Genomic DNA, 22,374 nt, shown 5'->3' on the forward strand with positions numbered 1-22,374 from the left:
GTGAAACTAAACAAAAAAACCCCAATTTTTTAGTAATTTATGAACTTTAATGAATATCAAAAATAGACACTTATTTTCCTGTGCCTAGTATATTTCTTCTAATGAGTAGGATACCCTGCCACTTCATATTATAAAATGAGAATGGTAAGGATTCTGTGTCTGCCATGGAATCCCAGGAGCATTGATGGACCAATACTTTCAAGCATCCTGAACTTTGAAGACAAACTCGGAACACTACAGTTTTAGCTTAGTTTGCTCTCTGGAGACTCTTTACCCTCTGATTGCTTATCCTGTGGAATATTAAGTGCATAGGGAAATATCTTGCTGCTACCTATGTCAATGAAGAGTTAATATGAACATTCAAGAGTAGTTTTAGGAAACGTGGTCTGGGCATTAGAAATCCAGATGATGGAAGGGAAAAAAATTTTAAGATGTTTTTAAAAGAAGTTTAGTATTAACTTGGTTCTCCTCTTTGTACTAAACCATTTTAAAACTTGAGGATGGGTCCTGGGGCTCTCAAATCATAGATTCCCAGGGAGGAATTAACTTAAGGAATCTTTACCTTTGAAGACAGAGTAATCTTGACAGATCATTAACTTGGGGCCCATGGATTTGTTTTTTAAAGATATTTTCATAACTATTTCAATTTAATTGGTTTCATTTGTTATTTTGAGTACTTTATTTTATATATTTAAAAATATTATTCTGAGGAAGGGTTTATAGCCTTCCATAAGAGGTCAAGTTTCCATAGCCTGCCAAAGAGGTCAAAAAATAATCAACAATTCAGAATCTGCGCTCTATGTGGAAACCTATTTTTTATAGTTCATTAGAGTTGTGTCAACTAAAGGTAGCACAGTGATTAGAGTACTGGGCCTGGAGGAAGGATGACTCATCTTCCTGAGTTCAAATCTAGCCTTAGACATTTATTACCTGCGTGACCCTGTTTACCTCGGTTTCCTCATCTGTAAAATGAGCTGGAGAAGGAAATGGCAAATTACTCCAGTATCTCTGTCAAGTAAACCCCAAATGAGGTCATGAAGAGTTGGGCACAAATGAAAAGTGATCAAACCACAACAAAAACAATTAATGTTCAATATTCTGCACTACTATGATTGTGGTCCTGATATCCTGATACCCCACCTCTACTGAGGTGCCTTATTTCTGGCAAGCAACCATTTTCCTCCATTTTGCCTCCCTCCCAATACCCCAGATTGCTATTTTCTCAGGGCAGTTGGTTATTTACAAAAGAAAAGGCTACTTTAAAATATAATAAATATAAGGTTTTAGTAATAATTTTTTTTAAAAAAGGCATCTACCTAGCAACCACAGACTTTTAATACTCTCCTAATTAGTTGCTATTTCCTTTAGCAGACTGGTTGGCCATGATTCTCCTGGGTCTCAGAACATTCTGTTTTTGTATGATTTAAAAAAAAGAAAAGAGAAGGGTGTCTTGTCCTTTTGAATACTATCCTGATTTGGAATTAACATAGCCAGACACTATGGACCAAATTCATACATCTGGGACATCCCTAGCCAATCCGGAAGCTCTTGATTGATGGTACACTTTTCATGCTTCACCCTTATCTTCTCACTTTACTCTCTAGAGAAGTAGTTGTTATGTTCCTGCTTCAAGGGGATAATATCACATGACTGTGGGTACAATACTCCAAGGACCAACAGTATATAACCCCAAGCAATATATAATGCTCAAACTGAAGTGAAATTTATTCTCTTTCCAAAGTCCAAAAGACCCTTCTTTTTTTTTTTTTTAACCATCTCTTTACTATTGTGTTCACATTATTATTGTTGTAATTTTTGGATTAATTCTTTTGAGCTCTTAACTTTCCTTTAAAATTAAAATTAAGTAAATGCTTTCTATAAAATAAAGTAATCCAGTACTAAAAGTTGCCCCAGAATAAACTCCATTTATGAAAACTAGAGCAGCAAGTTATCATCTTCTTTCTCATGCCACCTTCCAGGCCTGCAACTTGGCTGTGCCCATTTTGTCTTTGCCTTTCTCTGCTGGTTGTCAGAAATCAGATGAAGAGTAGGAGAGGGAGAGATGATTCATGAGCACTATATGCCAATGTCTTTGAAATAAAGATGTTGGAATGGGCAAAAGCCTCTTCTAAACACCTGGAAAGTTGCCAACCTACTTTCTTCTCTACCAATATGTCCCTTCTCAAGTAGCATTTATGTCAGGCTCTTCTTGGTTATTTGGAATGGAAGAGTTCTAGAGAACCAAGATGAGACATTTTTCTGCCTACCCTAAGGCATTACCTCAGTAATGACTCTGTGGCTGGAATTTGGTTGGGACTGGAGAGAAGTTGGGCTTCAGTGACCCTCCTCTATAATATGGCTTGGTGCTCCAGCTGGTGGGCTTAGCAGACCACCAGAGTTCTAGGTGACTTCAGGGGTGTGCTAACTAACATGGCACATGCCACAGGAGTCAGGAAAACCATGAATCCATTTGCATGAGATCATACACACATGCAGACACATATAATATATAAAACACACATGGGGCAGAATACAGAGTTCTATGACACGTAGATAATTAAATAGACTGGAACAAATTGCAAGTAGGCATTGTTCTGTATATCTCTGGGTTTAGAAAAATGCATTCTAGTGGTTAATGATGTCATAAGAAGGCACTGGAAGGCAGTAACTTACCCACCACCGGTGCCTCCGTTTTTGCTGAAATGAGTTCGAGGTTCACTGGATGCCAGCTTCAAGAGCTCATTCCACTCTCGCTCCCATTCTTCTTCAGTATAAACTAACCCTGACTAAGGAAAAAGAAAGTATCTATTTTAGGAAATAGAACTGAAACAGATGGACAATGGCCACCTCATCCCTACCACTTGACGAAAGGAATAGATGCTGGTACAGTATAGTGGACAGTGCAAAGAAGATGTAGGTTCAAAGTCAGCCTCTGATACTTTTGAGTTGTATGACCTTGGGAAAGTCATTTGCCATCTGTTCCTTCATTGGTCAAATGAGGGGTTTGGAGCTGATGGCATCCCTTCAGGCTCTAATCTTTGATCCTTTAATACAACCATTGGAAGCAATTATAAACATTGCCTTTGGATCATCTCAGTCCATTTTGAAACATAGCACAGGGACAAAGACAAAAAGGTCTTTGGTAGTGACTGCATAGTTATAGCTGTCTCTGATTTATTTTTCAACTTTGTTGCTGGTAAAAGTTGTTAAGAAAATCTTGAATTTATACTATTTGCTGCAGGGAGTTTTTCTAGCAATAAGGAGTTTGACCTTAGGCAGCCTTGAGGGCAGGATATGACCTAATAATAACTTGCAGGTTAGTCCAGTTTGAAGTAACCCATTAAATTTTAAATGAGTCCAAAAAAAAGGACTTTCTTTAAATAATAAGCAGTTTCTTCTTCTAGAAAAGTCAGATCCAGGTTCTACTATGAAATAACTCTTAAAACAGGAATAGAACAACATTTGGCATGACAACTGAATAACTCAAAATGGAAACAAATAGCTTTTCGCCAAGAAATACTGCTTGATTCTTTTCTTTAAGCTACCCAGTCTTTATATTTATGTGACTTTTGTGGAGCAGGAAGGAGGTTCACCCCCCCCCCCGCTCTTTATTGTGCAGAAGGGGAAATTAAGGTTCTTAGAGGGTAACTGACATCCCAGGGCCACACAGCAAAGAGCCACCTTATCTTAGAAGGGAACCCTGCAATTACTTGGTTTCAAATACCTATATTTCCATGCTATAAAATATGTACCATTATAACAAGAGAGATAAACTTTCCATTCTTTCAATCTAGGTATGAAAACTTACCAATAATTAAAAGACAAGTTGATAATTTATATAGTGTATTCTAATTTCTAAATAATTTGCTTGTAAATGGGAGTTCTTTATAGAATTGGTTTAAAAACTTTTCTGGATGGAATCAATATTTGTCTTTTCTAAACTAGTGGAATGAATTAAAAAGTCCCAAATGAGAGTATTTAGCATTGTGACTTTTTTCTTCCTATTTTCCTGTCTTTTTAAAGGAGTAGAGATTCCCTAACTATAGTTCCTCCTTAATTTCATTTCATCTTTTATGTTTTGTTCTATTTGAGTATAAATTCCATGAAGACTGAGATCATTTCAACTTTTTTTTATGTCACTCCTTTGATTTCTTACACAGCATTTCTCAAATGTTTCTTGAATGACTGAAAAGCAAAAATAAAATAATCCATCTCTGGACTGATCTTAGAGAAGAAATCTTTGTATGGTCTTTCAGGCTTTAGAATAGAAAGCACTATTATCATTAGCCAAAAAAATATAATTTTACTAATCATAGTTATAGTGTAGGCAGCTAAGTGGCACAATAGATAGAATGCCAGGCCTAGAATCAGGAAGACATATCTTCTGAAATTCAAATATGATCCCAGACACTTACTAGCTTTGTGCACAAGTGTCTTAATCTTGTTTGCTTCACTTTCCTCATCTATAAAATGAATTGGAGAAGGAAATGGCAAACCGCTCCAGAACCTTTATGATGAAAATCCACAAATGGGTTCACAAAGAGTTGAACATTATTCAAGAACAACAACAAAAATTATTGTATATTGTGAATAATGTCCATAAATTATCCTGACTATATGAGATAAGACCCCTCTAAAAATTTCATGGATTATTTATCAGTTTATTTTCACTTAAGATAAATTGTGCAAGTTGAAGGTAGTAAAAGTATTTATTACTATTTATGCATAATGCTAATTGTTATTTTTTAAAATCTTGTTTGATGTGCCAGAAGATCTTATTATGTAAGTTAAACAAATAAGCTATTAAGTTAAGAAGAGCTATGAGAAACTAGTTTATTAACTTGGTGATTAGTGAAGCAATTAACGATAGCATATGCACATCTACCTCTATACATACATACATACATACATACATAGATGTATTCTTTCTAGCCCTCAAAATGCTATACCCATTCAAAATTTGGTAATAATAATAATGATGATGATGATGATAATAATAATAATAATAATAATAATAATTCATTTTCCAGTGTTTTAGGCTTCCCTCCCAACAACTCTCTGTAACTATTGTCATTCTCATTCTCAGAGGAAGAAACCTCAGTTTCAGAAAAGTTAAGTCATTTGCTTAAGTTGATTTGATTGATGTTTTGTCCTTCGTTCTCAAAGGAGATCATGATATCAGGGAGGTGATGTTATAGTTACCCAGTTCTTGGTCTTGATCTTCTGAGAGAACAGAATTATTGGGTCTAGCATTCTTTATACTAAGTCATATTTTTCTCAATGCATGTTTGTTAAGGAATTTATTTTTTTTTCAGGCAGATAACAAAAAATGTAAATGTTATCCAAAAATAATACACTAATTCCTATGGTGAAAGAATACTCTCTAGGGTATATGTCCTAAGGAAGGATCTTCCCAAATAGGGATGTTTTCAGTGCAATCACCTTAAGCATAATGATTTTTTGGGTGGAAGGGGGCGGTACACACTGTTTACTTCTGGATAGTGACTTGAGAAGACACTGTCCAGGGAGAAGGTAACTGACAGTTGGTGCTGAGTATGACCCCAGATACATAGATATTAAATAAAACCATAAACTTCCATTTTCATAGTCTCAAAAGTATTTCTACGCTTGATTCACTCCTTGGCAATGCCCTTGACTTAACCGGTTATAAAAACTTTGGTAGGGGTAAACCCATATACAGTAGGATGTGTCATGTATCCAGGGATGGTCCCATTCACAAAACAAGAGGAAGGGGAACTAAAAATCTGAGAGATGACAAAAAAAAGGATGGAGAAGATTGTTCCAGAGCTTGCTTAGGGAGAAGATGCAAAGGAAAAGTGAAGGAAGTGTATGGATTTAGAGGGAATAATTTATACACTGGAAAATTCACTGCCCAACAAGATTCCAAGCTGAAGAGTCAGAATAAGTCAATATTCCCTTTCGGATCTGTACACAGTCAGTCACTTGGCTCTTCCAGATGGCCAGATGTAAAAAAAGGTGCTGAGTTGTATAATTTTCAGTCTAAACAAGGTCAAAGATAGAAGTGAGATGCAGCTCTCCTATAGGATATCTGTTCCCAACCATTTCTCCATTGCCCTCTATGAACTCTGAAGCAGCTGAAATTTAACTCCCTTTGCCAGAGGCTTTTTATTTTTTGCTCTTGACATTTTTGTTGTGGTGTTTTAATATGTTCCCTCCCTGGTGCATTGAAACTGAAGCTTTAATAATCTACTGCAGCAATTTTAGTATGGCACCCAGGAAGATGGAACACTGGCTTACATGACCAGCCCCTGGGGCTTGTATTCTGAACTCCGTTACACCCAACCCTGCCATCAGTCAGAAAGATGAGAATTAGCCATCAATCATGGCTTACTGGAGGGTAAGATTAGGGCCGGGTTTTTAAAACATGTCAGTGGGTACAAACCTCCTTATTCTGCTGGGTCTGTTGCCACCTCCACCTCCGCTTTAAAGCTTCCCTTTCAGCTCCACTCCTCATCATGGTATAGAGAGCCTTTCGCAAAACCAGGTCCCGGTCATGAAATCCCCACATACCTATGGAGTAAAGGTATACTTGTGAAAAAAAGGAACAGAAAGTGGAAATGAAGAAAAGGAATCATTAATAAGGGGTTGCAAAAGCTATTAAGATCATGCCCAACACAGTCCTCCCATTTCTGCAGGGATAAAAACAATTTTGTTAATTAATTGCCAAATTCTCCTCATTAGCTAATGATTCTCTTTCATTATTTCTAAGCCCTCCTAATGGAACCCATTAGTGTAAACAGACTAATGAAGAAAAATGTGACCTTTTAAGCAAGCTGATAGCCTAGTTAAAAAAAAAACACAACAATAAAAAGCTATCACCACTCTAGTCTCTCTGATTCCAGTGGCAACTAGGTCTCAGTAGACTTCAACTTTACTACAAGGAACCAAATAGGTCTTGGGTCTAGGCTTAGAAATAACATCTGTGCTGTGTCACCAAGAGGTGGGGAATTGGAGGTAACAATAGACTCCTTTGGACTTGACTAAATCAATGACATACATTCTCATATGTTTCAGTATAGTCAGTGAGAAGCAGCAGTGAGTATGCTGCAAAGTTTTGATCGAGAGAATGGCATTACTGGTGTCTAGAGTGCTAAATACAGGAGTATTTGTTTGGTGGGGCTTCTGCTTGCCCGTAGGAGTAGGTTTCATGGTTTCAGTCTAACAGGTTGGATATGTATTCAGGTCATAGAAAATTTTGAGCTTTGAGGTGGCATCAGTTGCTCCCTATGAAATAGGCCTTGGATTAGCCTTTTACATCCACAAATGATGTATAAAGAAACCAGGATTGTGTTCGCATAGGAATAGAAATCCTAACTTGTCTGTGATCCAGTAGATAATTCCTAGGAAAGGAAGCATTTGACATTAAGTGCCTCTCTAGTAACAGAGGTATGATTTGAATATTGGGCTCCTTTATTCTAAGCTCTATCCACTATGCTACACTGATTCTACTCTTAATAGTATATCTAGTAAACATAAAATGGCCAATCCTTATATAAAAGAATACATACATTCATATCTATTTATATCCTTATAGAAAATAGTTTGGATCTGTCACAGAGATTTTCCTTTAACAATCCTAATCATTTGTCATTTTGGCATTTCAATACAAAAAAGAAAACAACTGAAACGAAGTCCTAAGTTCCATTCTCTCACCATCCCCTTCACTTTCCCTCTCTCCCTTTCCCCACCCTGTCAGCTCTTGATTCCAAGTGACCAGGGACACAAGAGCTCTATTCACTTTGAGGATGTCCGGAGGATGCTTAGCAAAAAGCAAACTGGAATAACCAGAAGTAAAGCTCAGCAACCAATTCAATCTGTGCCCGAGTCCACAGTCAAAGACTTAAGGGCAAGTGGCTAGGGTCACCTGTAATGTCCACCTTGAGCCCAGGACAAAGCAATGATGTCTACAGTTTCACAATGGTGTGATGATTTTGTGAAAAGGAGAAATTTCTTTTTTCTTTCATGGAATTCTATTTGGATCAAAAAACATTATCCTTAATAATGTCTCTTCCATTTATGTGTTTCTTTCCATTCCCATTGTAATCATGTCAATCGAGGCTCTCATAATTTCAGGTCTAGATATTCTCAAGTCTCCTAATTGGATTCTTTGTTCTCGTTTCTCTCATACCCCTCAATCCATTCTTCAAAGTGCCTATAGCTAACCTTCCAAAGACTGCTTTATCAAAACCTTACATGTTTTCCTATTGACTGAAGATGAAATGGTAATTCAATAGAGCAAATTATTACTAAGTGCTTCTTATATGCAAAGATATGTGCTAAGGGAACCAAAGATAAAGATGACAAATCATTTTCTTTGAAGAACTTATATTTTCTATTCAGTGTAGGAAGAATATAAACATATATAATTATATATAAACATATAAGGTAAAGCATCTATATTTGTATATAACTATAAGTTTATTAAAAAGTGGAATATATATATATATATATATATATATATATATATAATCTATACATATAAGGTAGTGAGTGATGGGAAAAGAATAAATATCAACAAACTGCTTCAGGAAAATCTGAGGAGTGAAAGAAAATATTTAAAGGGGAAGATGGAGTAGAAGAGTCAGAGGTTTCACAGAGAATGTGGTACTAGAGTTGAATCTTGAAGAAAAATGGATTTGGAAAAGCTAAGATGAAGAAAAGGTGTGTTCCTGGTATGGGAGCCCAATACAAATGGATAGAAACAGTTGGTAGCATCTTGAAGTCAAGGGATAGTTTTTGCTTCTGAAGAAGGTCAGAATGTAGATGAATTCTTCCAACATTTTCCCCCTTCCCCCAAAAACCCCAACAACTTTGAAATAATACCTCAAATCAAATCTTGGAATTCAGATGGAGACATTTTCCAACCTAAGACAACATAGGAGATCCATAGGAGAAGTCTGTAACACTGAAGTGGACCCAGATCTTGAGTGTGGCAGAAGCATTAGCTCTTGACCTGGGAGCCAGCTACCAAAGCAGCAGTAGAAGCTTCTGAAGCTCTCAGTTCCCAGATAGCAAGAGGGCTGGACAACTGGTCAGAAAGAGATTACAGAGGGCCTTCTGCTGGTCCTTATGGTAACTGGTGCTGAATGGCACCTCTATTGCCCATAAGCAAATTTTGAGTTATGGTTCTAGGACAGAAAGGAGTGCTGACAATACATTATAGGGGAACAGGGGGTCCTAGCACAGTTCCAGGACTAGACAAACACCAGACCCTGCAACTAGAGGAGTCAATGAACTTGGTCACAGTTGAGGCCAAGAGGAACACTATACTTGAGGCTGCAGGGGAACAGGGGCACTTTTTGGATAAAGACTGGAACACAGAGCTGGAGAGCAGTGACCACATCTCTCTTAGGATAACAACATCTTGGAAACACAAAAATTTGTTGACCCCTCAAAACCAGCTCTGTAAATGGTAGCATGAAAATACCTACACTTGGCACAGTGGTTTTCTACCCCCCACCCCCACCCCAGGGTAAGCAGAGTTCAAATTTAAGCATAAATTTCAAAGTAAAGAAAGGAGCTGGGGAAATGAGCAAACAACAGCAACAAAATGAACTTGACCATAAAAAGCTAAAATGGTGGCAGGGAAGGTCAAAACACAAACTTAGAAGATAATGCAAAAACAGCTACAAGCAAAGCTTCATAGAAAAATCCTAATTGGACCCAAGACTATCAAGAACTACTGGAGGACTTGATGAAAGAAATACATGATAGAGGAAAGAAATGAAAGTGATGTAAGGAAAAAAATACTGAAGAAAATGTCCTCTTAAAAACAGATTGGCTTAATGATAAAAGTGGCAGAAACATTTACTGAAGAAGAGCTTCTTTAAAATCAGAATTGGGTCAAGTAGAAAAGGGGGCATAAAAACTCACTGAATAAAATAATTCCTTAAAAATTAAAACTGAGGGGTGGCTAGGTGGCACAGTGGATAGAGCACTGGCCCTGAAGTCAGGAGCACCTGAGTTCAAATCTGGTCTCAGATACTTAATACCTAGCTGTGTGGCCTTGGACAAGCCACTTAACCCCATTTGCCTTGCAAAAAACCTAAAAAACAAAACAAAAAAAATCAAAATTGAGTAAGCAGAAACTAAAGATTTCAAGAAACAATAAAACAAAATCAAAAGTTAAAAAAAGAAGAAAACCTGAAATATGTTATTGGAAAACACCATAGGAGAGATAATTTAAGAATTATTGGTCTACCTAAAAATCATTATCAATAAAAGATCCTAGCTATCAAATTTCAATATGTTATCAAGGAGAACTGTTCTTACATCCCAAAAGCAGAGGGTAAAATAGAAATTGAAAGGATATATACCATCTACTATATTTACTATATAGTATCTATATCTATATGATATTATCTCCTGAAAGAGATCCCAAAATAAAAATCTCTAGGAATATTATAGCTAAATTCCAGAGCTTCCAGGTCAAGAAGAAAACATTACCAGCAGCCAGAAAGAAATCATTCAAATATGGAGCCATAATGAGGATAACACAAGATTTAGCAGCTTCTACTTTAAAGGGTAATTAGAAGAAGTTATAATAAAAAGAGGGCATAGGTGTAAATTGATCACATTAGGATGGTCTCCAAAAAGAAGAAAGGTGAAAAAGAGGAATGCACTAGGAGAAGGGGGAATGAGGTAGAATGTGGAAATTTTTCTTTTATAAAGTAAGTACACAAGGAAGAACTTTTATAATGGAGGGGAAAATGAGGGGAGGATTGCACTTTCATTGTAATTGGATCAAAGAAGTAAGAATACACACACACACACACACACACACACACACACACACACACACACACACATTCTGTTGGGTATTGAAATCTTTCCCAGTAAGGAGAAAGGAGGGTAAGAAATGGGGGGGGCATTAAAGAGGATTTGGGGAGGAAGTAGTCAGAAGCAAGACTTTTGAGGAGGAACAAAATAAAAAGAAAGAATGAGAAGGATATACAGAAGAAAATGGGATGGAGGGAAATGAACAGTTAAGTGATCATAACTGTGAAAGTGAATGGAATGAGCTAACTCATAGAAAAGAATCAGATACCAGAATGAATAAGAAATCAGAATCCAATAATATGATGTATACAAGAGACACACTTGAGACAGAAGGACTTTTAGAGAATTGATTAAAGGGCTGGAGCAGAATCTGTTAAGCTTCAGATGAAATGAAGAGGGCAAGGGTGGTAAATCATGATTTCAGACAAAGCAAAAGCAAAATTAGCTGATTGAAAGTGATAATTAGGGAAACTACATTTTGCAAAAGGTACCATAGTCAATGAAGTAATATAAAAAAATTACAGTAATTTCAGTAGTTTTCTCTGATAAAGGCCTCATTTCTCAATTATATAGGTAACTGAGTCATATATACATACATATATATATATATATATATACATATATATATATATATGTGTGTGTGTGTGTGTGTGTATGTATGTAAGAGCCATTCCCCAATTGATAAATGCTCAAAGGATAGGCTCAATAAGCTATTTGCCAAAGAAGATATCAAAGGTATATGCTGTCATATGAAAAAATGTTCCAATTCACTATTGATGAAAGAAATGAAAATTAAAACAACTTTGAGTACCACCTTACACCTATCAGAAATGACAAATGCTGGAAGGAATGGAGGAAAAATAGTTACATTAATGAATTTTTGGTGGAGTACTGAATTGGTCCAACCATTCTGGAAAACATTCTAGATCTTCGCCTAAAGGGCTATAAAATTGTACATTTTGAAACAGCAATACCTCTGCTAAGTCTGTTACCCAAAGAAATCAAGGAAAAAATAGGACCTATATGTATAAAATATTTATAGCAGTTCTTTTTGACAGAAAAGAAATGGAAATCGAGGGGATACTCATAAATTGAGGAATGACTGAACAAACTGAAATGACAAGGGATAGTTTCAGAAAGAAAAAAAAAACAGGCAAAACCTTTATGAACTGAAAATGCAAATTGAAGCAATATAAACCAGGAAATCATTGATGCACAGTAACAGCAATATTGTGAGACCTGTCTACTCTGACCAAGTCAAGGATCCAAGACAACTCCAAAGTACCCATGATGAAAAAAAAAATATTATCTGCTTCCATAGAATTGATGAATGCTGAGTGCAAACTGAAGTTTAATTCTCCTGTTTTCTTTATTTTTTTGCTTTTTTGTCTAATATGGCTAATAGGGAAATATATTGTGTAAATCTTGTTGAATATTTGATTGATATCAGATTGTTTCATTTTTCTGTAGGTGGGGGTGAGGTGGGAGGAAAGGAGACAATCTAGAACTCAAAATTTAAAAAAGTAAAGATAGGTAAAAATAAATAAATAATAATCTTTTTTTAAAAGTTTGGAAAGGTAAGTTGGAACCAGATTGTGAAGGCTGAGAATGCTGAGAGCATTTGTGTTTTATCTTAGACCCAGTAGGGAGTAAATGATTTTTATTTTTAATCAATAGAGAAACATGATCAAGTCAGTGCCTTTAAGGAGATTATTTTGGCAACTGTGTTAAAGACAACTTGAGAAGGACAAAATGAGAAGCACTCCAAAAAAAAAAAACAACTCCTTAATCTGGTATCCTGAGAATTCTATTACCTTTCAAACATGATCTCCCACCATCTACTCATCAGCATAAATCCTCCATTTCAGCCAAATTGATCTACTCATTTTTCTTAAATATTTCACATGTATTCTTGAATCAACAATTTGTTCCTATTGTTCCCTCTACTGGATATACTTTACTCTTTTCCTGCCCTAAAGGTGCTGATCATCATCCAAAGTTCATTTCAAATTCTATATTTACTATGCCTTCACTAGACTTCTCTTAACTCTTTATTTTATTTGTATAATTTATTTTATTTTTTATTTTTTAGGTTTTTTGCAAGGCAATGGGGTTAAGTGGCTTGCCCAACGCCACATAGCTAGGTAATTATTATTGTGTCTAAGGCTGGATTTGAACTCAGGTACTCCTGACTCCAGGGCCGGTGCTCTATCCACTGTGCCTAGCTGCCCCTTTAATAAAGAATCTGAAATATTTTGGAAATCTATAGTTCTCTACTCATTGTTGGACTCACCTAGTGAGGCAGCATGTAAGAGGCAGTTTCCATCCCCTGTTGTTGCCAATGGAAGAAGACGCTTGCAACTTGTACACACCGTTGACCACCAGTTCAGACGACCTGAAATGGAAACTTACTTTATTCACAATGTAAATTCCAAGAAGCAGTGGTTGTGATGCTAATATACATGCCCTAGAATGTCAAAGATAACCAGTAGGTATTGAATAGTTAAAAGTTTCATAGAAAATAATTTTGGTCTGTGATTATAAAAAAAGACTTTCCCAACTTCTTAAGCAAAACTCATTTTTTTTTTCCCTTTAAGAAAAAGATGAGCTGGGGTGGCTAGGTGGTACAGTGAATAGAGCACCGGCCCTGGAGTCAGGAGTACCTGAGTTCAAATTTGGCCTCAGACACTTAATAATTACCTAGCTTTGTGGCCTTGGGCAAGCCACTTAACCCCTTTGACTTGCAAAACAAACAAACAAAAAAAACTAAGAAAAGAATGAGCTACAGACTGGCCAATATAACCAGAAAGGATAATGATCATTGTTGGAAGGATTGTGGGAAATCTGGGACACTATTACATGGTTGGTGGAGTTGTGAACTCATCCAACCTTTCTGAAGAGCAATTTGGAACTATGCTCAAAGGGCAACAAAAATGTGCATACCCTTTGATCCAGCAATACCACTACTGGGTCTATACCCTGAAGAGAGTCAGTCATACTGGGAAAGTGTAGCACTTGACACCAGACTTCTACTTGGTCCCTCTCTCCTCCAAAGGTTGGGAAAGAGTATTTAGACCGTTGCTTCAGATGAAGTGTGGTTGGGAGAGAATTATGAGGTGGGATGTAATAACAATGGTTGTTCCAGCGAAATCATCATGTCCCAGGAAAAGGTACCCATAGTCTTGGGGGAAGACTCCATTAGCCCTAAGCTCTGATGAAAATATAATACAATGAAATGTGAGTTATAAGGGTATCACTTACAATCTGAGAAAGGAAATTTCCCAACTTTCAAGTTGTGTTCTATGAATATATATTACTAGGGACCAAATAAACATGATATAACTGACTTACCATGAATGGAGATTTTTTTTTCCTCCCCAAAGCTGGGGAGTTGAGCTGTGTTGACTCCATTCATCCATTCAAGCTTTCTGATCCCAACCCATATTTGGACCATCAATCAATATGCATTTGTGGATAGTGTGAGACGTGCCACATGATGTTATTAAACTGTACTAAAATGTTAAGTATTAGAAGTCTGAAAGAGGCAGTCCCTTTGATGTAAAAAATAGCTTCCAAGTGTTAAAAGATCAACTAATGGGAAACAGCTGTTTCTAATACAAATAATCACATAAAATCTTCTTTCTTCTTCTTGTCCTCATCTTCATCTTTGTCTTTCTCCTTTTTTTCTTCTTCCTCTTCTTCTCCTTTTCTTCTTCTTTTCTTCTCCTTCTTCTTTTCTCTCTTCTTCTTCTGTCTTCTTCTGTTCTTCTTCTCCTCTTCTCTCTTTTTCTTCTTCTCCTTCTCTTCTTTTTCTCCTCTTCTTCTCTCTTCTCCTTCTCCTTCTTCTTCTCTTCCTCTCTTCTTCTTCTCCTCCTCCTCCTCTTCTCTCTTCTTCTTCTTCTTCTCTTCACTTCACCTTCTTTTCTTCTCTCTTCTTTTTCTCTTCATCTTCACCTCCTTTTCTTCTTCTCCCCATCTTCTCCTTCTTTTATCTTCTTCTTTTCTTCTCTTCTTCTCTTCATCTTTTCCTTCTCTTCTTCTCTTCACCTTCTCCTTTTCTTCTCTTCTCTTCATCTTTTCCTTCTTTTCTTCTCTTCTTCTCTTTATCTTCTCTTTCATTTCTTCTTCTCTTCATCTTCTCCTTCTTTTCTTCTTCTTCCCTTCATCTTCTCCTCATCTTCTTTTCTTCATCTTCTCCTTTTCTTCTCTTCTTCTTCTTCTTCTTCTTCTCTTCATATTCTCCTTCTCTTCTTCATCTTCTTCTCCTTCTCCTTCTTCTCTTCTTCTTTCTTCTTCCTTTTCTTCCTTCCTCCTCATCTGTCTTTTTTCTTTCTGTCTGTCTCTCTGTCTCTCTGTCTCTCTTTCTCTCTCTCTCTCTCTCTCTCTCTCTCTCTCTCTCTCTCTCTCTCTCACACACACACACACACACACAACACACATACACCTCAAACCCAGATTTGTCTCCACTCTAGAGTGTGAGTAAAATTTGGAACAGGAAATTGTAATGACAAAAGTTATTGCAAAAAGGCCTCCTCCAGTATCACCCTCACTTGAAAATTACAAAGTTCCTGGTGCTAGGAAGTACAAAACGTCTTTAGGACTGACAAAAACAAATGTCAAGATTACATTTGCATCTCTCGACAGCTCTTGCTATGCTAAGACTTAGTTGCCATTTTGGGCACCAGGATTTCATAACAGAGAGACTAAATAAGAATCCAATTATGTAGCACTTGAACATCCAATTTAGAAACCCTAAAATTTGAATTCTATTAAAAACAGATGGGATTATTAGCCAGGCTTGATAAATACAGCTATAGCTAGCGTAGAATACGACATCTTCATGTAATATCTTCTTTAAAAAATCAGATGGTGGCAGATAATTGCTGCATTTATTAGAAGAGAAAATACCTAAGATTGTAAGATGTATTAAGATTTCAAAATGGATAATCACATTATATTAAAGCTACAACAGTCCTGATTTGCCCCATTTTCCATGTCTGAAAACTACGTATACTGCAGTCTTTGGTTCCTTAGGGGTGATCTGGTGGTGAAAAGCTCAATGTTAGAGGTCCTTCAATGAGATCTTTTATGAGGTGATACATGTGGTTAAGGAGTAACCTTGTGTTGAGTAAAAACCAGATGGTGGTAGTTGGGGATGGAGGTGGAAGAATGTTTTCTAACCTGCAGAAATGAATAAAATACACTGACCAGGAAGGAGTTCTGAGCAGAACAACATGCCACTTCTACAGTCTGCCATCTTCATGCCCTGCTTTGCAGCATTCCTTTCTATAATCTCCCTTCTTTATAATAAAAGTTCCTTTGGGACAGGGATTACCTTGCCTTTTTTCTGTCTGTTTCTTTAATACCTGGTGCAGAGTCTAGCACAGAAAAAGTGATTAATGAATGCTCTATCAACTAATCAAAAGTCTCTTCTGCTTCAAGATTAAGGAATTTGAGAGTTTTGCTATTGTTTCTTTTTTATTTTTTAAAATTGTTATTTTTTTAAGGCAATGGGATTAAGTGTCTTGCCCAAGGTCACACAGCTAGGTAATTATTAAGTGTCTGAGGCTGGATTTAAACACAGGTCCTCCTCACTCCAGGGCCAATGTTCTGTCCATTGTGCCAACTAGCTGCCCCTTTGTTGTTTCAATGATATAATATTAGCAGTTATCTTCAGTAACTTGTGGATCTTTTACCTCTGTATCACACTACCTCCTGAAATCTTTCAAGAAGATAAGTATAATTATTTACCTTGGGCAATGTCATCCTGTCTTTGAAGACAGGGTCGTTCAATTTTGTTCACCTGTTGGGATGATTCTCTCTCTGGCTGCTTGTAGTATTTTCCTTCATTGAATACCTGTGGTAGATTGGCTGTATGAACCTGTCGGAGTTGCTCATAGTCACTCAGAGCTGCAGTCAAGTCCCAGTTTTTGCCTACAAAGAAGGACAAAAGTTATGCTGTCTGTTGTGATCATGGTAGAGAATACCTAAGCTCATAATGTAATCAACATCTTTAATCATTTAAAATGGCAAGCACATAAAAGAACCACAGAGGGAAGAAAAAAGATGAGTAAGATATATGATTAGCCTATGAAAAGGAGAAAATACATATACAAAAGTAGTTACAAAAAACCCATTTCTGATTTTTGAGAGGAAAAAAGGAAGTACTTATGTAATATAATTTGTTGGGGATTAGAATCGGAATAGTTTTACATGTAGTATGTCTATCCCATAGTATAATGTAGCATTGTACTATTTTACTGTTGTCTAGAAAAACAAAAAGTTATTTGTACAACTTTCATATTACCATTGTGAAAATCAGAGGGGGGGAAAGACTTTTCCTGAAGCATGTGATACAGCATGTTGTGACAGGAAAATTAAAGAAATTATTTGAAGAATGAAAAAAAATATCTCAGAATATGAATTGGAAAAGATCTATAGTCTGTCTAGTCTAACTCAGACTTGAGGAGGAATCTCCTATAATACATATTGAATCATAAGTAATTGTCTGGCCTTTGCTTGAAGAACTCTAATAAGGGGGAATTCACTCCATGGGCAATGCATTTCACTGTTGGATAATGTAATTATTAGGAAGTTTTATTTCTTCTAATATAAAAATTAAATTTGCCATTTTACAATCCATCCATTGCTGTTAACTCTGTCCCCTCTTCTAAGGAATAATTCCTCAACTATGTAAAGAGGGAAACAATGCTATATCCCCTTCCCTGTACTCTTAGGTTCTCAATTCCTTCAACTGATCTTTGAATTAGCAATGAACTTGAGATCCTTCAATCTCCTGATTATCATTTTTTAGATCTCTACAGTGGTAATCTCAAATTAATTTACCAAATTCTCTCACTCACTGACTGAGTTATCAGTCATTAACTAAATTATCTCACAATCCTTTACTCACTACTGAGTTTGTATGTGAAAGGGTTCTAAGTCAATGAAAATGTGCCTATTTTAAGCTTAGTGTGTGCAGTCTAAACTCTAGTAAAAGGAGGGAAATATTGTACACAACTTTTTGAATTCTGACACTGTAGTGGTTTTGAAACTGGCCAATAGAATTTTAACTCTAATTTCATGGATCAAATAAAACTATATCTTCCCTTGGTTAAGTATGAATCACATGTATTAATTATTTTGATTAATTATGTATTAACTGAATTAGTGAATATGGAAAAACAAAGCCTTAAAGTGCAAAACAAAATCTGTACATCTCATTTTCTATTTTTGAAGCATGCTCACCCCAATCAATCATAACATCTCAAATTGTATTGCTTATTTTGATTTTGAGTACATTTTGGTACTGCCCATGAGCAAAGCAATAACAAAATATCTTAATTCATAAAGATCAGAAAAGTAAATCAATGTACTTTGAGTAAACAGAAACCAGAATTAAGCAGTTTTCTTTGGGGGGTAGAGGAAAGATTAAAAAGAGACATTTTATATATATACACATATAGTATATATTATATATTATATAGTATGTGAATACAAGATGTTATCATTATTATTTTAATTATATTTTATTTGGGATTTAATTTAAATATTTGGAAGAGCAATAGAATAGAATCTAAGCATGCATTTATTCTCTATACTGTCAGTCAGGAAATAAACATTTTAGCTCCATAGTCCTGGATTCTATGTGGTTTTCCATGAAAGCTATTGTATTTGTTTCTGGAGCATCTCAATCAATTCTTTTGACTGAAAATTCAGTTAATTATTCAATAAATATTGATAATCTGTTATAGGTTAGATACTTTGAAAAAAGAGAGCTCAAAGTGGTCATAGTCTAGTGAGGGAGAAAATAAGGGAAAAAATAGGAACAAATTATGCACAAGATAAAAATTGAAAAATCATGATTTATCTGCATAGACATATAACAATTTGTATTCTGAAGTCTCTTTCCTTTCTAATCCAATTGACAATTTTATCAAATGTGAACATTAAATGTTTCAAAAATATTCAGTAAGTCACTTGATGCTGAGAGAAATTCAAAGTGTGCATCAATATGACATGCAGATATTTAAGTGTCAGCAAGAACTGTAATGCATAATCCTCTATGGTCTTTTCTGGTTCTAAATCTAATTTGGAGAAAATTAGGTCACTGAGTATGTTCCACAATATCTGGTCAACACATTCCCCGACATTGTCCCTTGCTCACTGTTCAGACCAACACATTCGGCAGAAGGAAAAGTAGCCTCTCCAATCAATGATTCTGTAGCGTTTCCTGCCATCCTGCTAGGGAAGTCTGATGCAATTCAATTCAGTAAGTATTTTATCAGCCCTTATGTGTAAGCATTTGTGCTTCGCTAGGGATAGGAAGACTAAGAGAAAAATGAGTCAATGCTGACAAAGTGTTTGTGCTTTACTTGAGATTACAATGTGCATAGACAAATTGATATCATTTAATTTATGAAGGAGAGAACACCATCCCTTCTTGAAGGATTCTAAGAGAAAGATGGATGGCATTGCAAGAATGGTGGTTTTTGACAGAGTAAAGATGGGAAGTAAAATACCATGGATGAGGATCAGAGAGAAGATCAGTTGGCTTGGATTGTAGAGTGGGAAAAGGAATAATTTCATGAAATTGGAAAACTAGACTAGGGTCAAGGATAAAGGGTTTTATTTTATCTTGCAGGGCAATTGGGGTTAAAGGACTTGCCCAGGATTACACAGCTAGTACACGTCAAGTTTCAAAACCAGATTTGAAGATCTTTTCCCCAGTCCATTATCCAGGGTGTCACCCAGTTGCCCCAATAAAGGGCTTTAAAAGAGCAGTTTGCATTTGATTCTAGAGGGAATAGAAAACCACTGCAGTTTATTGAGCAGGAGAACACCATAGTAAAATCTTTCCTAAAGAAAAAAAAATCATTTTAGAAGCTGTGGGCAGGATGGACAGAAATGGAGAAAGATTTGAGGCAGAGCAAACAATTAAGAAGCTCTTGCAATAGTTCAGGCAGGAAGTGATGAGGACCTGAATGAAGTTGGTGGACAGGTGGGTAAAAAAAAAAGTTGTCTTATGTGATGGAGATGTAATTGAGGTAGAAATGTCAAGATCTGGCAACTGATTAGATATGTGAGATGAGGGAGAAAAAGAATTAGGCATAACAGGATTTCCATGGATTATCAAGGTGGAACACTGGAAAACTGGTGGTACTATTGAGAGAAAAGAGGAAATTTGGTAGAGGGGTAGGTAAATAGGAAAAGAAAATGAGTTCTGTTTTAGATAACTGAGGATATCTAGTTTGAAGTGTCTATCAAATCATTGAAAAATGTATAGAAAGGAGGGGTGGCTAGGTGGCGCAGTGGATAAAGCACCGGCCCTGGAGTCAGGAGTACCTGGGTTCAAATCCGGTCTCAGACACTTAATAATTACCTAGCTGTGTGGCCTTGGGCAAACCACTTAACTCCATTGCCTAGCAAAAAAAAACCTATAAAAAAAAAGAAAATGTATAGAAAGGAAAAGTGAAAAGGGCAGAAAACAGAGTCCTGGAGCGCATGCGCACGCGCATGCACACACACACACACACACACACACACACACACAACACACACATTCGTGGGAAGTGATTTTGGCAATAAGCTAGCAAAACATGCAGAAGACAAATAAGAAATAGAACTAGGAGTCCTGCAATAGATGCAATAGATTAAGGTATTGCACTAGTCAAGAAGTTCAGGAGCAGCTAGGTGGCACAGTGGATACAGCACCAGCCCTGGAATCAGGAGGACCTGAGTTCAAATCTGGCCTCAGACATTTAATAATTATATATTTGTGTAAACCTGGGCAAGTCACTTAACCCTGATTACCTCTAAAGAAGAAAAGAAAAAAAAAAAAAACTCCAAGCTCAAACCCTGGCATCCAAAAAAGCTATGTGAACCCTGGGCAAATCATTTCATCTCTGCCTGCCTTAGTTTCCTCAACAATGAAATGACCAATTATTAATAATAGCACCTACCTCTTGGGATCAATGTGAGGATTAAATAAAATAATATTTGTAACAATATTACCAAGGTGCTTGGCACATATCGGCACTTAAATAATGTTTGTTTCATGCCTCCAAATAGGAAGAATAGACTGAATTAATCCTGTGCTTTTGTGTGCTTATCAGACCTCCATATAAATCCAAAACACAGATTTTCCTCATTCTTATAAACTGCAGTTCAGAGAAATTGTGCTTAGTATGCAGCAGCAGAGCAGATATTAATTCTTCTCTCTTAATGTCATTTCCACAGATAAAGTCATATCAATATATGACAGTACCATGGACTTTGTATCCCAGAACTTTCTTTTTTGGGTCTTCAGTAGCTGTGGTCATAGAATCCATACATCCATGGAGGTTCTTTCTCAGGATGATGGTTGAAGGTAACACAAGCTTTTCATACTATTTTAAAGAAACAATGTGGGGGGGGGTAGGAAATAATATGGGCCATGTGTACCTTCAATTTCTATCTAGGGCATTTAAAAAAAAAACTTTCTCTTTTATTTTCATTTTGAATTGCCTTCCTCCTAAATCCACCCTCCATACAAGAAAAACCGAACCCATTATAAGCATGTATGGTCAAACAGAATGAACTCTGCATTACCCAGGACCCTCCTCCCAGAACCCCCCCCTCCCCAAAAAAAGTCACCAAATTCATTCTGACAGGTCTAGAGAAACACTTGTCTCTCCCTTCTTTTCTTTCAACTCTGTATCTGGAAGTGGGTATCATGTTTCATCATGAATCCTCAGAATTGTGTTTGGTCATTGTGTTGACCAGAATTGCTTAGTCTTGTAAAGTTGTCTTCACAAAGTGTTTTCTTGGTTCTTGAGAGAGTTGGGTCTTGACAACTATTTCAATTAATTGGTTTCCTCTGCAATTCTATATATTTTATGCGTTAACATAACTTTTTTTTTTCTGAGAAAGCATCTATAGAGTTCATCAGACTGCCTGCCAAAGGGGCTCATAATACAAAAAAGACTAAGGACTCCTGACTTAGGGAAAAGGGGAAGTCATTCATATTTGATCATGAGAAGTTTTGCTTCTTATTCATATGACTTATTAGAATTCTTTAATCGAAGACTTGCTTAGGGAGGTTGGGAAGACAAAGGCATATGTGGCCACTGACCCTAAAATATTAAAGGTCCTTAAGTGGGGGGAAATCTTTATAAACATGTTTGAACACACTTGTCTCTCCTTTTCTTTCTCTCTTCCTCACTCCACCTTTAAACTGTATTTTTTTTCAGTGACTTGCATGTATGTAACTCACAGGGTTGTGAAAACTGCATGAGAAAATGTATAGAAAGTATTTTATAAATGTCAAAGCCCTATACAAATATCAGCTATAATTAGGAGAAAATGAGTCATTAGTGTGCATTATCAACTGGGCATAAATTAATTTGTGTAAGATAATTATATCCTGGTTTGACTTGAAAGAAGTAATCTAAGAAGAACATGGAAGAGAAACTATTAATTTCTTACTGTCATCCATCACATTCAACTCTGTTTCTTAAGTAAAATACATGTTTTCCAAAGAAAACAATGGGTTCAAATAGAAAGGGTACCAGG

General features: G+C 36.3%; 1 protein-coding gene and 1 long non-coding RNA gene across 2 annotated transcripts in view; both read right to left on the minus strand.

The window, feature by feature from the left end:
- Positions 1 to 22,374, minus strand: part of OTUD7A (OTU deubiquitinase 7A) — a 414,523-nt gene that overhangs the window by 97,446 nt on the left and 294,703 nt on the right. The window contains exon 7 of the mRNA XM_074236215.1: positions 16,567 to 16,755. Coding sequence (XP_074092316.1) covers positions 16,567 to 16,755 — 189 coding nt within the window. The remainder of the gene's footprint in view (positions 1 to 16,566; positions 16,756 to 22,374) is intronic.
- On the minus strand, positions 258 to 13,377 carry LOC141521575 (uncharacterized). The gene is made up of 3 exons (XR_012478009.1): positions 13,115 to 13,377; positions 6,425 to 6,552; positions 258 to 2,786 (listed from the first exon to the last, which is right to left on the minus strand). It is a non-coding gene; the product is annotated as an uncharacterized LOC141521575 (long non-coding RNA).

Source organism: Macrotis lagotis, chromosome 4 (genome assembly GCF_037893015.1).
Source record: "Macrotis lagotis isolate mMagLag1 chromosome 4, bilby.v1.9.chrom.fasta, whole genome shotgun sequence".
NCBI classification, from domain to species: domain Eukaryota; kingdom Metazoa; phylum Chordata; class Mammalia; order Peramelemorphia; family Peramelidae; genus Macrotis; species Macrotis lagotis.